Here is a 17325-nt window from a genome sequence, read left to right as displayed (position 1 = left end):
TTAAATATTAGACAGCAAGTGGAGACCACCCATTTCCTGTTGCTAAAAAGCAATCCATTTTAAAGAATTGCAGAAATATTCCGGCAAAATGAGGCCACAGTTTTAGAAAAGTAACATTGTACTTTGATCGACATAGATCAAGCTTTATTTCTGAAATGGTATTAGTTACCAATCTTAGCTCTATGGTGGTTTCAAAGATTGGAGAGGTGAAAATAAACTGTTCTGGTCGTCTGAGAGGACCTATTGGAATTTGAAGTTAAGGTCAGAACTTTAAGGATCATTATCTTGAGACAAGTACGAGTCGCAAACTCTTAAAACCTCTGGCTGTGGCCAAACTGCAACATTTGGACCCCCCCCCCCTTTTTTAAAGATTATTTGTGAGAGAGTGAGCGCATAAACGGGGAGAAGCAGGCTCCCTGCTGGACAAGGAGCTGGATGTGGGACTTGATCCTAGAGTCCCAGGACTCTAGGATCATAACCTGAGCTGCAGACAGATGCTTAACCGAGGCACCCAGGTGTCATTTGGGCCCTCTTTTTTTTTTTTTTTTAAAGATTTTATCTATTTATTTGACAGACAGCCAGCGAGAGAGGGAACACAAGCAGGGGGAGTAGGAGAGGAAGAAGCAGGCTCACAGCAGAGGAGCCTGATGTGGGGCTTGATCCCAGGACCCCAGGATCACGCCCTGAGCCGAAGGCAGACGCTTAATGACTGAGCCACCCAGGCGCCTCATCATTGGGGCCCTCTTGTGTTAAAATTGAAAACCACCATCACTTAAAACCCAATACACAATCTGTTTATTTTTGAAGATTATTTGAGAGAGAGGGCGTGCATGTGCAAGTGGCATGAAGGGGGTTAGGGGCAGAGGGACAGACTCTCAAGCTGACTCCCTGCTAATGGGGGAGCCAGCCACCCAGGAGCACCCTGTTTACTTTTTGTGAAAAGTTGAACGCATTGGGGTCCCTGGGTGGCTCAGTCGTTAAATGTCTGACTCTTGATTTCAGCGCAGGTCTTGACCTCCGGGTCATGACATCAAACCCTGCACTGGGCTCCGCGTTCAGCGGGAGTCTGCTTGGGATTCTCTCTCCCCTTCTCTGCCCAGCTCCCTGCTGGCATGCACATGTCCTCTCTCTGATATAAATAAATAAATAAATCTTTAAAAAAATTAATGGCATTACCTGAGTTACAATGATAATGATTTGGTATTAATGCTGGGGAAAAAAATCCTCCCATTTAATAATACTCCTTCTTTCCTAAAGTATATGCAGCTAAAACAGCATACTTGTGGGTAAGTTTGGCAATGCATCCTTTTGAGAAGTTTCTAAAGCCACACAGTATCTGTGAAATTGGAGCATTTACACAGGAGGCCAACATTCTGACTGGACCCCCCTCGAGGCAGATCCTAGGCTGAAGACATGTACGACCACTTAACTCACGATATCCAGACTTTCCTACACCAGTTTTATTTAAAACACAAGTTATTTCTCTTTCTTGTAATGGCAAATGGTTCAAATAATGCTGAACATGAATCATTGACTAATACAAGGACTTTAAATATGAAACAAAAATATTTTTAAAAAAGCAAAAGAATAAAGGTTATATACAAAAGGGACCTGGAATCTTGAAGCTGATTCCAAAAATGAAATGAGTAGAAAATCTGTGGTGAAACCAGAACATTCCACCCCTGCTTTGGAGAAGGGCTATTATACAACATTCAGTCAGCTGAAGATGGATTGGTAGAGAGGTGTGTCTGTACATAAATTTCAAGTCATTTTTGCTTGTGCAGAATCATCCAGATCTTCCCAAGACTGAATGGGCAGTCCTGTGGCTTTCTTCCTTTTCCATATTCCCAACAAGGCTACATGAGGTTCAACTCTTGATGAGCCGCTTACAACAGCAGTTCCTTAGGAGCCAACACGACAGGTGGATCAGATTCCCCTATGAGAAACAAAACTGGCCACCCACAGCAAAATATCAAAACGGACAAGTCCTCCTTTCCTCTTCCTTCCGATTATGTACAATATGTCTCCTTTCAAGACTCTTATCCCCATCATACTTGTTCCTTCACAAGTCTAAACCTTGAGGTGATATGAAGGAGACTGACATGAAGAAAATTCAATTCAGAAATGAAGAAAACTGGAAGGTATACAATACACCCCCAGAGCGTCTCAATAATCCCCGCTACGGTACAAGTCAGTGTACTGCTACTGTCCATACATAAATATTGGCAGCTTGGAGGAGTTCATTTTTTTCCCCTCTGGTGGTTAAAGGGTACCAAATAAATACTGGGCAAGAGGAGTTTGCTGGGAGAGTTAGAAATAAAAAATTAACCAATTGTAATTCCTGTGATAATTCAATGCCAGTAGGAGGCAAGTACTGAAGAAGAGAAGGGACAACTTTCATGCTAAAAAAAGAAGTCCTCTAATTGTTATGTCACCATCTCTTATTAAGAATCCAGGGAATCCCAGAAATAGAAAATTAGTTTCAGAGGACCCCTGAGGCACTTTAAAGCCTTAAAAAATTACAGTAATAATAAATTAGCTATTGCTCTTCAGAGGCTTACAGAGCAGCAGAAGCACGGAAATCAGGTTGAAAAAGTTATGTCCAGATTACAAGCTTCCGGAGTTGCTCAGCCTTCTCTAAAGCTTAGTTGAATCTCCAAATACCTTTAAAAAGACATACAATTTAACGCAGACGGAGTGGATCTTCTGTTTAGGGTAGTGTGAAATTTGGTCCTTACTGGCAGCAGCTGGTCTTCATCCTTTTCAAACTCAGGTTACATTAATAAGTACATTAAGACAATACATCAAAGAAATACTACAGCAAAAGGGAAAAAAGCCCAAACTGACAAACACCTCAAGGAGTCGCTAAGTTCTCTTGCACCCTTCAACTTGGATCTCCCTCTCAGTTTTTTTGTGGAGAGGTGTAAGACAGAACATCTTTCTCACAGATGCTAAACCATGGCATCAAATGGACAAAATGGTTTATCAAGGGACTTTAAAAATCTGACCCCAAGGAATCCAGGACACATACAGGTAATTCAGAGGTATACTTCTGATTTGGGGCAAATTCTAGACTAAAGAAATGATCATCTTGGGTAAAGGTTATAATAGATGAAACTAAATCCAGTTTTTTTTTTTTTTTTTAAATGTTCTACTGCCTTCAGCTATCAATCATCTCTGACAGCTCAAGCAGAAGGTCATCTTCATCTTTCCCAGGATCCAAGTCGATCTCAGCTTCTAATTTGCCTCCTGAAATCTCCCATATTAGTTTCTCAAAATCATCCTCCACAGAGAGCGGGGGCTTTCCTGTTGAGGTGGAGCTGAGTCGGCGAGTTTTCGTGGCCATCTGAGATGAAGAAGGGCCAGATACTTCCGGTGGGGAGGAATCTGAAGAGGACTGGGTTGGAGGCAGCACAAGACTGCAAGGGAAAAAACCCAAAAGATTATTAGGAAACTGCCCTTTGTTAATGGTTGACTGAATGGTCCCACGTGGTTTCAGGAACACAAACAGCGAAGAGTTATTTCTGATAACAATATAACACAGAATTGTTTTACTGATTTGGGACAAGGCATTTTCACCCTTTTAAAAAGCGATTCAGACAGATACTTAAAACATTGTAAAAATAATGCAGTCAATATATAAACAGTGGCACCCAAGGAGAACGGCAACCCTGCATGCATATCACGTTTTCTTGTAATTAACTGGAAGTTCAGCAGATTTATTTAAGTTGGCTATTAAGTTGGTCTGAGTGGCTAAGTTGGACATATTGGAAGATTTATTTAGTAGTGTCATTCTCTAGAGAGCACAAATAATAATAGTGGCCTAAAGTTTGGTTAAGAAGAATTACAAGGTATTACCTGTCTCTAGGTTTTTCCATCTCAGGCACAGTGACTGACTTGTCCTCAGAAAAGAGTGGGACAACCGCCTACAGAAGTAAAAGGAACGTACCTCAGTGGGAGTCAGGCTTTTTTTTTATTAAGCATATTCATTTACTTTGCCACTTTCTCAGAATCATGGTTATCTTTCTTTAAGCCTGGAAATCCAAGAATAAATAATCCAAAGGACTCTTGAGTGCAGAAATAAGCAAAATACCTTGCTACCAAGAATCCGCTTAAAAAAAAAAAAAAATTCCATTCTGCCACTCCACGAATGTCTAACTGTGAATGCAGAATACAGTAATAACCTGAACAACTAAAAGACTTCGGAAATGGCAGAAGTAGCACACAGAGAGCTAGCAGAGTGACTCTTCCCCCCCTTCCTACCACGCTGACCAAAGCACCATACCATCTAGCTGGATCTACTTCTTACCACAGCTGCTTTTCTGGTGGGGCTTTCCTGCAGGACACCGCTGGAGCTGAGTGGCTTCACAGCTGCAATGACAGCAGGGTGGACCTCCACTGCCTTGCGTTTGGGGGCCAATTTGGGGGATGAGACAACTTTAACCACAGATGGCTTCACATTGACTTTGGGTTTAGCTACAAGGGACAGAAAATATCTGATTAACAGCTAGAATAATTCTTTTACATGGAAAATAACTTAGAATATCAAAATTCCTTCACAGTAGTAGAAACACCACACATACACCCCAAATTGAAAATAACCCATACACAATGTACTCTACAATGTGGCCATCATGCAGATGTATACTCAAATAATTCCTTTCACTGGTCTTGAATTTGCTACTATTCTTCCATTCCCTGGTGTTTTTCTTCTTCAAAACCAGAGGAAACATGCACCACAGAGAGCTTTTATTCCCTCAATGAGGTGTAACTGACACAGAACATTGTATTAATTTTGGGTATACGACATAATGATTTAACATTTGTATATATGGTGACTATCTGATTGCCATGGTAAGTCTAGTTAACCCATACCATACACAGGTACAATTCTTTGTGTGAGCACTTTTAAGATCTACGCTCCTAGCACCTTTCAAATATACAATACAGTATTGTTAACTATAGTCTCCATGCTAGGTTACATCCCCGTGACTTATTTAAAAATGTGGAATGCTTCATGAATTTGTGCATCATTCTTGCACGGGGGCCATCCTAAGCTTCTCTGGAGCATTCCAATTTTAGTACATGTGCTGTTAAAGCGAGCTTTACACAAAGCTTTTTATTTTATTTTTTAAATATTTTACTTATTTATTTGAGAGAGTGAGTGAGCAAGCAGGGGGAGGGGGAAAGGGAGAGGGAGAAGCAGACTCCCCACTGAGCAGGGAGCCTGATGTGGGACTTGATCCCAGGAGTCTGAGATCATGACCTGAGCCGAAGGCTTAAATGACTATGCCACAGGTACCCCTAGACAAAGCTTTTTAAACGGCAATTTTCAATTCTGAGAAAGGAGCTTTATCTTTTTAAGCAGAATTATCAGAAACACTACTTTCCACCTGTGTGACAAGTATAAAACACAAATGGAATTTTACTTAATTGTTACTAGGGAGTTACTGGAAACTTGGTAATTTTCAAATCCTAAAGCAAGACACACTAGTAAAACCACTCACCTTTACCCCTTTTTTCCAAGGTCTGTGCTGCACATTTCACATTCAATATTGAGTCCCCTATGCCTGAGGTTTCTACCTCTGCCTTTTGGGACGACTTTGTGGGAAGCCGCTTTGTCAGGTGCCGTGTGAGGCCCGGCACAGCAGTGAGCACCGGCTTCTCTGCTATCTGAGTATTGCGAGAGTCTACGTCTCCCCGGAGGGGTGTCAAAACTGATTTTTCCTTCTGTGAGGTTCCCCTCTCCAGCTGTTTCTGCATGTGCTTCTCTCTCATGGTCTCACATCTCTTGACTTGAATTTTAGTGATGCCAACTCCTGTGGTCTCTTCTAAAGCCTGTGGGTAAATTTAAATGACAGATTTAAAATTTCGTACCTCTAACAATCTGTATGATAATTATTATTTGTAAGTTACCAGGTTTTATAGCTCAATTAAAACAACAACCGAAAAAACTTGGGGTGTCTGGTTGGCTCAGTTGGTAGAGCAAGTGACTCTTGATCTCGAGGTTGTGAGTTCGAGCCCCACGCTGGGTGTAGAGGTTACTTAAAAAATAAAATCTTAAAAACAAAACAAAACAAAAAACTTGTTTAAAAGAAAAAAAATACACCTGAAACTAATATGTCAATTTTATCTTGATTAAGAAAATCTTGTTTATAAGTTACTGGGCTGACATCTATGTAAAACAGAGTCTTTGATATTAAATAGAAAATACCAAGCTGAAGATCAAAGTTAAAGATGTGTGAACAATGAAAACCCCAATTTTACAGACTTACACGGTCATGACCCTCTGTCAAAGACAAATGCCTCCTAATAACCAGACACTCGCACAAAGATTTATGTACAATGATGTTCATTACCTTAATTGTGCAGAACAAAATCTAAATGTCCAGAAGATTATATTGACATGATAGAACATTATGGGGTCAGTAAAAACTAACACCCCAAACAATAACGAATATTGCAAAATAAAAGCACACTGCAAAATGATACACTATAGAGTTCTCAATTACTTTCTAAGCATGAGCTAAACAATGAAAAAGTTCACATACATAAGTACATAAATAAAAGGCTTGAGAAAAATCCATGAAAAAAAGCTCATGATTGTTATATCTGGGTTGCAGAATTATAGGGTTTTTAAAATTCTTTTAAAAAATAAAAGTCTGCAAATTTTGTACATTGAGTGCCATTATGCTTAGTTTAAAAAACATTAAATGGCCAATTAAAAAAAAAAAAACTTTTAAGGGGGCAGAGAACACAGATATAAACAGAAGTACAGAAAATTCTCGTAGAAAAGTATAAGCATAATGCAAGATTGTTTACCTCAATTATCACTGAAGTGTTAAATAGAAATTTATTATGCTAAAACTGAAAGGTACATTTTATCATTCATCTGGCCTTTGCTTGCCATGAACAAAACTATGAAATGATCTTATTAAATAAACTCACCTCCTTAGCCTCTGTTCTAATAACACTGCTCTGGGAAGCAACTTCACTTCCTTCTTGAAGTTTCTTCTCTTCTTTTATACCTATATTCACATTAATCACATCATTAATTATTTCATTAGGCTGCAACTTCAGGAACAGGTTAAAGCAAAACTTTTCTTAATGAAAATAAAGATAGGACAAATAAAATTGTAGATGAGGCCCATTCATCCTCATGAAGTTTCAAAATGCACCTTAAAATATCAAAAGTCTATATAGCACTCCTGTAAAGAACTTCATTTGATCCAGTGTTTTTCAAAGTTATCTCAGTAAAGTTCTCAGAGAACTCCTATGAAAATCCTATGGAATACTGCCCTTTGAAATATGATTTGGGGAAGTGGTACCACAGACAAGTTGTGGTGTTACCTGGTTTTTTTGTGATTCGGAGAAGCCGCCTTGCCCCTGGGGCGGCCTCAGGCTGAGGCTGGGAGCTGGCGCCGCTCTCAGAGCTCTGCTGTCCCCGCAGGGCCTTCTCCTGTTTAATTTCCTCCAGCGTCTTGATGTGCACCTCCTGCATCGACTTTGTTCTGCCTGCGGGCTCCTCTGATTGTCCTTTGCTGGTAACTACAGGTGGCAAAACCACTGTTTTTTTAATTTCACTCTCGGGCTTTAGCTTGATGCAAGTTACATCCTTTTTGCTTTTTTGCCTCTCTGCTTCCTGCTGCCGATGTTTCTTTTCAGCCAGGACCTCAGAGAAGGTTTTGATTCGGATAGTGGAGGGGCTTCTTGTTCCGAAAGTAGAATCGTCAACTTTTGAAGGTCCTTCTGTCTTGAGTTTAGGTTGCGATTCTCCACGTTTCTGACTAGCTTTTTCAAGAAGAATTTCTTCTAATGTCTTCACATGGATCTCACCAACTTTAGTGACTCTCTCTGTTTTCATGGGCGGGGGTGGGGGGGGAAACAAGTCACTGTATTTAGAGTTCACCTCTTTTTTTTTTTAAAAGATTTTATTTACTTATTTGACAGAGACAGACAGCCAGTGAGAGAGGGAACACAAGCAGGGGGAGTGGGAGAGGAAGAAGCAGGCTCCCAGCAGAGAAGCCTGATGTGGGGCTCGATCCCAGAATGCCAGGACCACGCCCTGAGCCTAAGGCAGACGCTTAACGACTGCGCCACCCAGGCGCCCCTAGAGTTCGCCTCTTTTCTTTTTCTTTCTTTTTTTTTTTAAAGATTTTATTTATTTATTTGACAGACATAGAGACAGCCAGCGAGAGAGGGAACACAAGCAGGGGGAGTGGGAGAGGAAGACGCAGGCTCTTAGTGGAGGAGCCTGATGTGGGGCTCGATCCCAGAATGCCAGGATCACGCCCTGAGCCGAAGGCAGACGCCCAACCACTGCGCTACCCAGGCGCCCCCCTAGAGTTCACCTCTTAACAACTTATGCTCTCTCTACTCTTGGACCAAGGCAGAGTCATAACAGAGTGGTATCATGTAGGCAGGTAATTAAAATGATCAAAGTATAATAGTTTCAATTTCAGTTTTAAAATACTGCAACATTTCAGGTAGTGGCCCTCAAGGAAAACTCTTAGGTGGCAAAAATTACTGATTTGTTGGAGTTCTATTCAGAAGCTTATTCCTGAAGAATCTCAAAGCCATTTATTAGTTGGAGACATCTGTCATTGTAAATCTTAACAAAATGGCAATTAATTCTTCCATTCACTTATAAACATGTGCTGGACACTGCTAGAAATATAATGGTAACCAAAACACAATCTCTGACCACATGTAGTTTACAGTAGGATAATAGTAACTTTGTGGGTTTTTTTTTTTTTTTTTTTTAAAGTAAGCTCTAAGCCCAATGGGGCTTGAACTCATGATCCTGAGATCAAGAGCTGCACTGCTGCCTTACTGACTGAGCCAGCCAGGCACCCCAATAATGTTAACTTTGATAAAGGAAGTATACTACTACATAGGAGCATATAGCAAGAACCCCAACCTTTATCTAGGAATTGGTTAAGGGAAGCTTTTCAGAGGAAGTAACGTTTAAGTGATATCTGAAGGATGAATAGGAGGTAAAACAGGTAACAAGACAGAAGAAAAATGGGAAAGGCCCAGAAACTGGCATGCCACTGAAGAGCTATTTTTAATGATATGTTAGCCATTCTGCATCCGTTTAAAGAGCAAATTTCACACTTGACAGATATGCTCGTCATCATTACTGAAGGGCTAAAAGAAATAATGAAGTAATGTGGGAAAAACAAGAAAAATATGGAGACTGTACACACAGGTTTGATAACTGAATGACAGCTTTTTTTTTTTAATTTTATTTCTTTATTTGTGAGAGAGAGAGGGAGAGAGCACAACCACGGGCAAGGGGCAGAGGGAGAGGGAGCAGCAGAATCTCTGCTCCCCGGGGCTTGATCCTAGGACCTGACCTGAGCCAAAGGCAGACGCTTAACCAACTGAGCCACCCAGGTGCCCCTGAATGACAGCTTTTAATGAAAGAACCAAAACAAAAAATAACTTTTAGCAACCTTAAACATATGTTTGGTTTCACCTTCTGATCTTTTGAACATGCTGTCCCTTCTACGGAGAATATGCCCTATTGGTCTCATTCTCCTGCTGCCTAGTTTTAACTGAGTTCAGTTTAGAACCTGACACCCGCTAATCTAGTTTATTTCTCCGGTCACAGCACTGCTCCCACAGTACTACAACTGCCCGCATTTCCGGCTGTACTAGATACTTCATGAGAACTGACTGTATGTAGTTACCGGAAACAGCTTAGTACAGTACCTGTACATAGGAAGCACTCACAGAGATACTGAATTACTTCCTTAGGCTTTTTAAATAAAAATTCTTCCATTTAAAGACGGCAGACTGATCTCAAAATTACCACTCCAAGGAAGTGGGTGAATGGTGACATGAAGATCGTTTCCCCACTCTACCTACATTTTATCAAAACAATAGAGAAAGACATTAAAAACAGAATAAATCCACAATAGCAGTAGAAAACAAGGCTGCCAGTGGTAGAGCATAAATCTCGAGGGACTGGATTTCTGAGATAAGACAGCAGCTATCTGAATTTACAGAAAAAGAGAAAAAGAACAAATGAAACTATAGGAGTGAGATCTGTTCTTCCCAGCAGAGCCAAAGAAAACTGCCAAACTAGTAGGAAAAGCAACAGTGTGTAGAAATGTAAGGATGGCCTACAGAGCAGCTGGGCCAGTCACGACCTTCCCCTGGGAACTGCTCCCTGAAAAGAGGCGAATCTTTTCTCCTGGGGAGAAAAGCTGGGGAGGGGAGCAAGTTAGGAGGCTGAGGCTGAAGGGAGAAGATGAACAAATGCCAAGCAGAAAAAGAACAGGGGAGAAGAGGAAATAGGAAAGCTAGGGAAGGAAGCTTTCTTACTGGTAATGGTATGGGCCCCCAGCCCTCGAGCCTGCAGCCCACACACACCAGCTACCTTTCAGCGTGCCCTCCCTGCCTCAGGCAGCCCTCACTTGTGTCTCCCAGCCAGGAGAGAGGACCCCTTGGACATCAGACCTTTAGCACCTCCACAGGAAACCCAAGTGCTATGAAAAAAACAACATTAAAAGTAAACCAAAACAAACAGAAATGATGAAGATGACAAAATAATACACACTTTTTTTTTTTAAGATTCCAATTAGAAACTCCAGGGTAGCCTGAAATCAGGCTGTGAAACAGGGAGAAACCAGAGAACAAAAAAAAAAAAGGTCTTGGAAGATAAAAAAACACAGGTGCCCAAATAAATCCCACCAAAGGAACTGAATAATAATAAAAAAAAGACAAAGCTGGTCAAAAATCAGCCATCTAGAAGAGGCTTGGCAAACCACAGCTGATGGGCCCAATGTGGCCATGGCCTCAATCGTGTATACAGTGTGATTAGGACACAGCTGCACAGACACGTACACACTGCACAGCACTGCTTTCCCAAGACGACGGCACAGTGGAGTGGCTGTGATGAAACCGCAAAGCAACACCTGAAATAGTTACTCTCTGACCTTTCATAGAGAAAGTCTGTCATTCCCTGACCTAGATAATAAAGCCAAGCAAAGATCATAGAAGGTGAGGCAAAAATCAAAACCAAATGAAGAAACAAACAAAAAGCCAAGCAGCGGAGAGCATGAAGGCAAGGTTAGAAGACACGTGAAGCCTATGTCCTGAAGTTCCAGCCTCTGCCTGCTAAGAATGCCACGGAGAAACCAAAAGAAGAGTGGGAAGACATACTCAGAGAAATGAGAGGGATGTTTTCTAGAACTAAGTCCTCAGATTTGAAGGGCCCACTGAACACTGGGCTGAATGAACCAAAAGTGCCATGTTGAGACCTAGTGTACAAAAGTCCCAGCACAGTGGGGAGGAATAAAGAGAAGTTCTAAAAGTTCCTGAAGAATACACCCAGGTTCTTTACAAAAGAGTAAGAATGTATGACATCAGACTCTCTTTTTATGATGCTGGTAAAAATCTTAATATACAAACCAGATAAGGATAGATGAAAAAAGAAAACACGGACATAAAAATTAAAAAGCCTCAAACGGAGGGGCGCCAGGCTGGCTCAATCAGAAGAGCGGTGCACGAAAGAGCACACGGGCGGGGTACAGGCTCATTCTACTATTCTGGAAACTGTGTACATAAATACACTAAGCGGTCAGACCTTGCAATGTAAAAGGTTTAAAAAGGAAAGAGTACAGAATATAGAGAAGAAAATTATTTTGGTGTATTTTCTGCAGTCTTTTCCCCAGGCATTTATTTTTATCTTTACAAAACTGGAATCATCTCATACATAAGGATGTTATTTCTGAGAGTAAGTTTCTATAATAAGAAAATAAACTTCATCACCCCCACAAAATAATTCCAAAGGTCAAAAGCAATATATGTTCTTCTGTAATCTTTCTTCATTCAATACAATGTGAGAAGTTTTTCAAATCGTTATTGTTCAAGATGACTTATTTTGTCATTTATTATTATTATTATTTTTTAAGATTTTATTTATTTATTTGACAGAGACAGAGACAGCCAGCGAGAGAGGGAACACAAGCAGGGCGAATGGGAGAGGAAGAAGCAGGCTCACAGCGGAGGAGCCTGATGTGGGGCTCGATCCCAGAACGCCAGGATCACGCCCTGAGCCGAAGGCAGACGCTCAACCGCTGTGCCACCCAGGCGCCCCTGTCATTTATTATTTTTGTACGTAACTACCTAAGTTGAATTTTTGTTGGATATTTAGGTAGTTTCTAATTTCTTACTACTGATGCTATGGTGAACTGATCACTTCTTTTAAGAAGAGAATTCATGGGGCGCCTGGGTGGCTCAGTCAGTTAAGTGTCTGCCCTCAGCGAAGGTCATGATCTCCGGGTCCTGGGATCGAGCCCCCGAGTCAGACTTCCTGCTAGGCAGGGAGTCTGCTTCTCTCTCTCTCTTTCTCTCTCCCTCACCACCCCCGCCGGCCCCTCTTCACTACTCGTTCTCTCACATAAATAAAATCTTAAAAAAAAAAAAAAGGGAGAGAGAGAATTCATACCAGTGAGTTATCAATTACTTAAAAATAATAAATAAATAAATAAATAAATAAAACCACAAAAAACACAAGCCCTAACCTAACTGCAACAGGAAAATAACAGAAAAAGTAAAGATTGTTACGGCAAGGAAAAAAATATCAGAAGCTGGTCTTAGGGTTTACCTACCTGCTGCCTCCTCACTGTTGGGACCAGCTGACATGCCTAATCGCTCCTTCAGAGACTTGGAAACGTGAACTGTAAAAAAAAATGTATTTTAAAAACCAAAAGTTGAACAGAGACCTTTTTTTTTTTCCAAGTTCACAAATTATGTTTGTCTTATTTTTCTTTTCCACAGAACAAGACCTATGCAAATCATGGATTCCCTAGAGCACTTTGGAAGACTCAAAAAAAAAATAATCTTGTTTTAGATCTGAAAAGCAGAAACTATTGAATTCAGGGAAATAATTTTGTTATTGTACAAACTTCTTCTATAATCTTAATGGCATCAAAAGGCCCCCCCCAATCTATTTAAAATGTGCTTTTTAGTTACGAGAACTTTTAATATGATCGATAGGCAAGGAAAAAAAGGTTATGACTGCGAAGAAAAAGAGTAACTTGTCTGCTCTGAGAATACAAGAAAGACCCTGAACAAAAACATCTACTCATCAAAGCCTCTTGGGCTAGAGGAAAAGTGGAAAGAAGTTTCTCACCTTCAAGAGAAGGTAAAACTAAACACAATAAAAAGGGAAAAAAACCCCACCTATTCTTTTAGTAATTAACACCAATGTTTCACTGCCAAGTCATAAAAGGAAAAGAAATTCCAACCTTGACTTCTTTCTATAAATAGAACTTCAGCCACGTAATCATTTTAACTCCCAAATATCTCAATTAACAGTCCACATCTCTCCATACCAACTTTTAGAACACTAAATCTATGCCACTAACTCCTCTTGTCTTGATTATTTTATTAACACCCTGCTACCTCATATCCTGGACAGCACCCTTGTCCCCTCCTACTCTTTTCTCCATATTTTGGGCAGGGTGGTTGTTCTAAAATGCAAATCTGAGCTTTTGTTCCTTGTTTATAACCGTCCCATCGTTTGCTACTAAGCCCAAACTCTCTACCACGCTTTAAAAGGCTTTATATAATCCACTTCTCTCTTCCTCTCCAGTCAACATGCTCTTTACCCCAATTCTATGTTTCAGTCATACTTGGTCCCTTGAGTATATCCTGGTTTTTTAGCTCTGTGCCTTTGCATATGTTATTCTCTCTGCCTCGGCACAGCCTCTGGTCCTTCAACTTCACCTGCCTAATTCCTAACTCATGTTTCAGGTGTAGGCTTCAACATAATTTGCCCTGGGAACCCTTCCCGACAGATGGTAACAGCTGTGCCCTTCCAGTGAGCTTCCACAATACTGTGCACTTTTTCCATCACAGAATTTATCACAATATATGTAAATATTCCTATCTGCCATTATTGTATAAGCTCCTGAGGACTGTGAGGGTATTTATTTTATCCAGTGGCATCTCCCTAGAATCTAGCAGAGTGAATACTCAAATGTTTATTGAATAACGCAGACACAAGATAATTTAATTTACCTGAACAAAAAAGAATGATGAACCATACCTGTTAACATCACAAGAGACAAGTGTCAAGGTTAAAACGCACACACACACAGAGTACATGAGAACGAAGATACCTTTCTTTGGTGCTTTATCAGTGTTTGTTTCTGTAGCTTCCACTTTCTTCCCTAACCTCTGTGCGAGGCTACGCTTTAACGGAGGATCGCTGTCACCACCTACAAACGGAGAGAACGTAGTTCAAGAGTTCTAAACAATCTTCAACAAGGTCAAGAAATACAAGCAAAACAGAAAGCACAGAATAATTGTGTCAGTTTTCTGCATTTATATAGTGTGATCATTCACTAGTGTCCTTAGAGAACTCAATGTCAGAGAATAAAAATGTCCCGGAAAGAATAAATAAGGAAAGGGACAAAAAGCAGAACGTACAAATCAGTATCTATCAAATAACTGACTAAAACTACAAATGGAGAATGATAAGCTCTGATTAAGGCCAAAATTCAGAATTAGGAATATATGAAAAAAACTTCACATACAAAAAAATCTTAAATGGCCACTTGCAGAATTCTAGGCATAGCTGTGGTTAAATGCACCCGGGATGTTCCTGGTGGTCAGCGAAGGAACTGTTATATTTCCTGTGACATGAAAACTTGGAAGACCAAATAGCCCCCTCTCTTCAACTGTAGATGAGAAGTCTAAGGTTATGAAAAGTTCTATCTTACTCAAGTCACCAATTAGTGATAGAGCCAAGACCTTACCGGGTTCCCTGACTCATGGTTTATTACATTACACTGTTCTTTATGAGAGCTGTTTAAATGTCACAAGTTAAAAACTGTTCTTCAGATTCCTTTACTAAAGATAATCTTTGCAGGGTCCCATTAAAAATCCGAAAGACCCTACACAGGGTATGATTCTCTCTCTACTCTCACTTATAATTTAAATGTGAGACCAAAAATCACAAAGTTTATATGTATGTGGACATTTAAAAAGCTGTATTTTTTACCTAAAATTTCTCAGGCAGTGAAAATGGTTATCAAAGAAAACACAAAACAGGTAAGATTTCATATTTGCCAGCACATTTTAAGAAGAGTATGAAGAAATAGCTGAAATCAGAGATTTTCAAAATTCTTTTGAGACACACACATTAGGGTTACGTACATGACAGTTCAATAATATGATAAAACACTTCCCTAAACATAAAATAGCATTAACAGACTCAGGGACCAAATTTCTATTAACTGGACACCTTTTCCCCTCTAAAAAACTCAAATTTCGATTTGTCCAAAGAGACAAAGAGGTATCTTCTTTACTGTTTTTTCAACATAGTACCTTCTAAAAAGCTGGTTATAATCTACTTAAATTTTAACACTATAAATTTCTATAATTCAATAAAATGCAAAACGCACATGTGAAAAAGAAATTTTATAAGTTCTTCCAGTCAAGAATTCAGAGGGACCAGCAAATAAATCAATACCGACAGGACACTGTATAAAGACAGTTTTGGAGGACATTATCATGTTAATGCACAGAAGAAAACAAAAGATGTGCACAAAATTCATCTCACCTACTGAAAATTTTCGTTTTCCCAGTCTCTCGGTGAGACTCAATCTTACCAAGGGTTCTTCTCCTGAAATAGCAAAAACAGAATTTCTCTATTACCCAATTTTTCTGAATTCAGTTAACTAATAATGGGTACAAAATATGCTCTGATATCATGAGCCCACCCAGAAAGTCTCTTGAAAATCAGATCTCGTATTAAGACTGTCACACGGGGGAAAAAAGGTTTAATCTATTAAATAATAATTTAAATAGCCAAATGCCCAGCTCAAAGGGAATCAATAATACAGCCCTAATTATTAACAGGAGCCAAGTATATGAAGACGGGCGTGTTCTAATCAATTGCTTACGAAACCCAAGCTATACTTTTGCTTGTGCACTTAGAGACGCTAAATGAAATCAGACTCTACTGCTAACTCTCATGTATTGATAACCAGCAAAAAGTGAGCTCTCTTTCCTCTAATTCTTTGTTGTTTGAACAGCACATTTAAATGTATCTGTATACTATAATTACTTGTGTCGTATGTCTTACCAGGTTTAAAACTATTAAGGGAAAAGGCTTACATTTCCCTATAAAATTAAAGAGTTTATTATAGTTCTTTACCCACAATGGGCAGTCAGTAAATTTGCTGAATGGATACAGATAAAGTAAATGTAAAAATTAAATACACCTAAATGCTGAGAGCTGCCTGAGCAAGAATTTCAACCTTTGAAGTAAGATCAAATGCACTGGTTTTTCTTTTCATCCTTCTATCTGACCAACATACTAAAGTCTTCCCATAAATACATCTGAGGATACACTACACCCAAGGACTTTGCTCTCCCAGTTATTAAAAAGTGGTAGCCTGACAACTCTCAACCTAGACCTACCTATACCTTACCTTGTTTGCTGGAAAGAGTTACTGTCCTCACTACAGTCCGGACATTCTCTTTTTCAGGACCTGGAATGGGCTGAGGTTGGAGTAAAAGACTGGAAACTCCGGAAGAACCTTCTGAATAAAGCAAGTCAAAGAACAGCAAATAATTTATGGAAAATAAAGCTATTATAAGCCAAGAAATTTTGTTTTGTGATCAGTTAAATTCAGTACAGACCATGGATGACTATAAGCCAGTCTTTCTGCTCTTATCTGCCTACAGTGAACTGGGGTGGGGTGGGAGAGAGGAGATAATCCCTATTTCTTATCTGCTTTGGACACAAGGTAAAAAAATATATATATATAAAATTTTCAGTGACTTAGGCACTCAATCTACTTTTATTTACCAAAAGGCTAACATTTGAAAGTTAACCTGAAACACACCAGCCACCAAGTGTGTCAATTCAATCTTTTAAAATTGAATCCAATCATCTGCAAAACACAACTCCAAGGTTCCTACAGGACAAGCTTTAGCAAGCAAATACTTAGAGCCAACCATTTGATCCTTTCTAAACAATACATTTCACACTGTATCTGTAATTTTTAGGGGTGGAAATAAAGACTGACCAGGCTGAGGCAAGCTCTAGAAGAAAATTCTAGCAGCTCCTAAGAAGTATTCATCTACTATAAGACAAAGATTTCCCTCTCTCAATGTGATTTAAAGTTGTTCTTTGGAGCTGTATTTCTGAAGATAAAGCAATTCTTTCAAGTACTGAAAAAGCAGCCCTGACTTAAATAAGTCTGTGTTTTATACTTCAAACAAGCCACAGAAGTTAAAATCTATGTGCTCATTTTGGCTGCTGCCAGTGTCCTTAATCTTCTAAGTGTCCCTGTT

General features: G+C 39.7%; 1 protein-coding gene and 1 non-coding gene across 4 annotated transcripts in view; both read right to left on the bottom strand.

The window, feature by feature from the left end:
* Positions 1-1438: 1438 nt before the first annotated feature.
* ZC3H11A (zinc finger CCCH-type containing 11A) overlaps positions 1439-17325 on the bottom strand; it is a 41378-nt gene continuing 25491 nt past the window's right edge. For all 3 annotated transcript variants that reach the window (XM_008685154.2, XM_040636488.1, XM_040636489.1), the window contains 10 exons: positions 16458-16568; positions 15584-15646; positions 14139-14237; positions 12624-12692; positions 7351-7854; positions 6949-7028; positions 5508-5838; positions 4310-4476; positions 3859-3926; positions 1439-3419 (listed from right to left, as the gene is read on the bottom strand). In XM_008685154.2, the coding sequence (XP_008683376.1) occupies positions 3161-3419; positions 3859-3926; positions 4310-4476; positions 5508-5838; positions 6949-7028; positions 7351-7854; positions 12624-12692; positions 14139-14237; positions 15584-15646; positions 16458-16568 (1751 nt within the window). In that variant the 3' untranslated portion in view covers positions 1439-3160. The remainder of the gene's footprint in view (positions 3420-3858; positions 3927-4309; positions 4477-5507; positions 5839-6948; positions 7029-7350; positions 7855-12623; positions 12693-14138; positions 14238-15583; positions 15647-16457; positions 16569-17325) is intronic.
* On the bottom strand, positions 5000-5102 carry LOC121104136. The gene has a single exon (XR_005836503.1). It is a non-coding gene; the product is annotated as a U6 spliceosomal RNA (small nuclear RNA).

The sequence above is a fragment of the Ursus maritimus genome, unplaced genomic scaffold, assembly GCF_017311325.1.
Source record: "Ursus maritimus isolate PB19 unplaced genomic scaffold, ASM1731132v1 scaffold_2, whole genome shotgun sequence".
NCBI lineage: Eukaryota > Metazoa > Chordata > Mammalia > Carnivora > Ursidae > Ursus > Ursus maritimus.
This window is presented reverse-complemented; position numbering and strand designations above follow the sequence as displayed.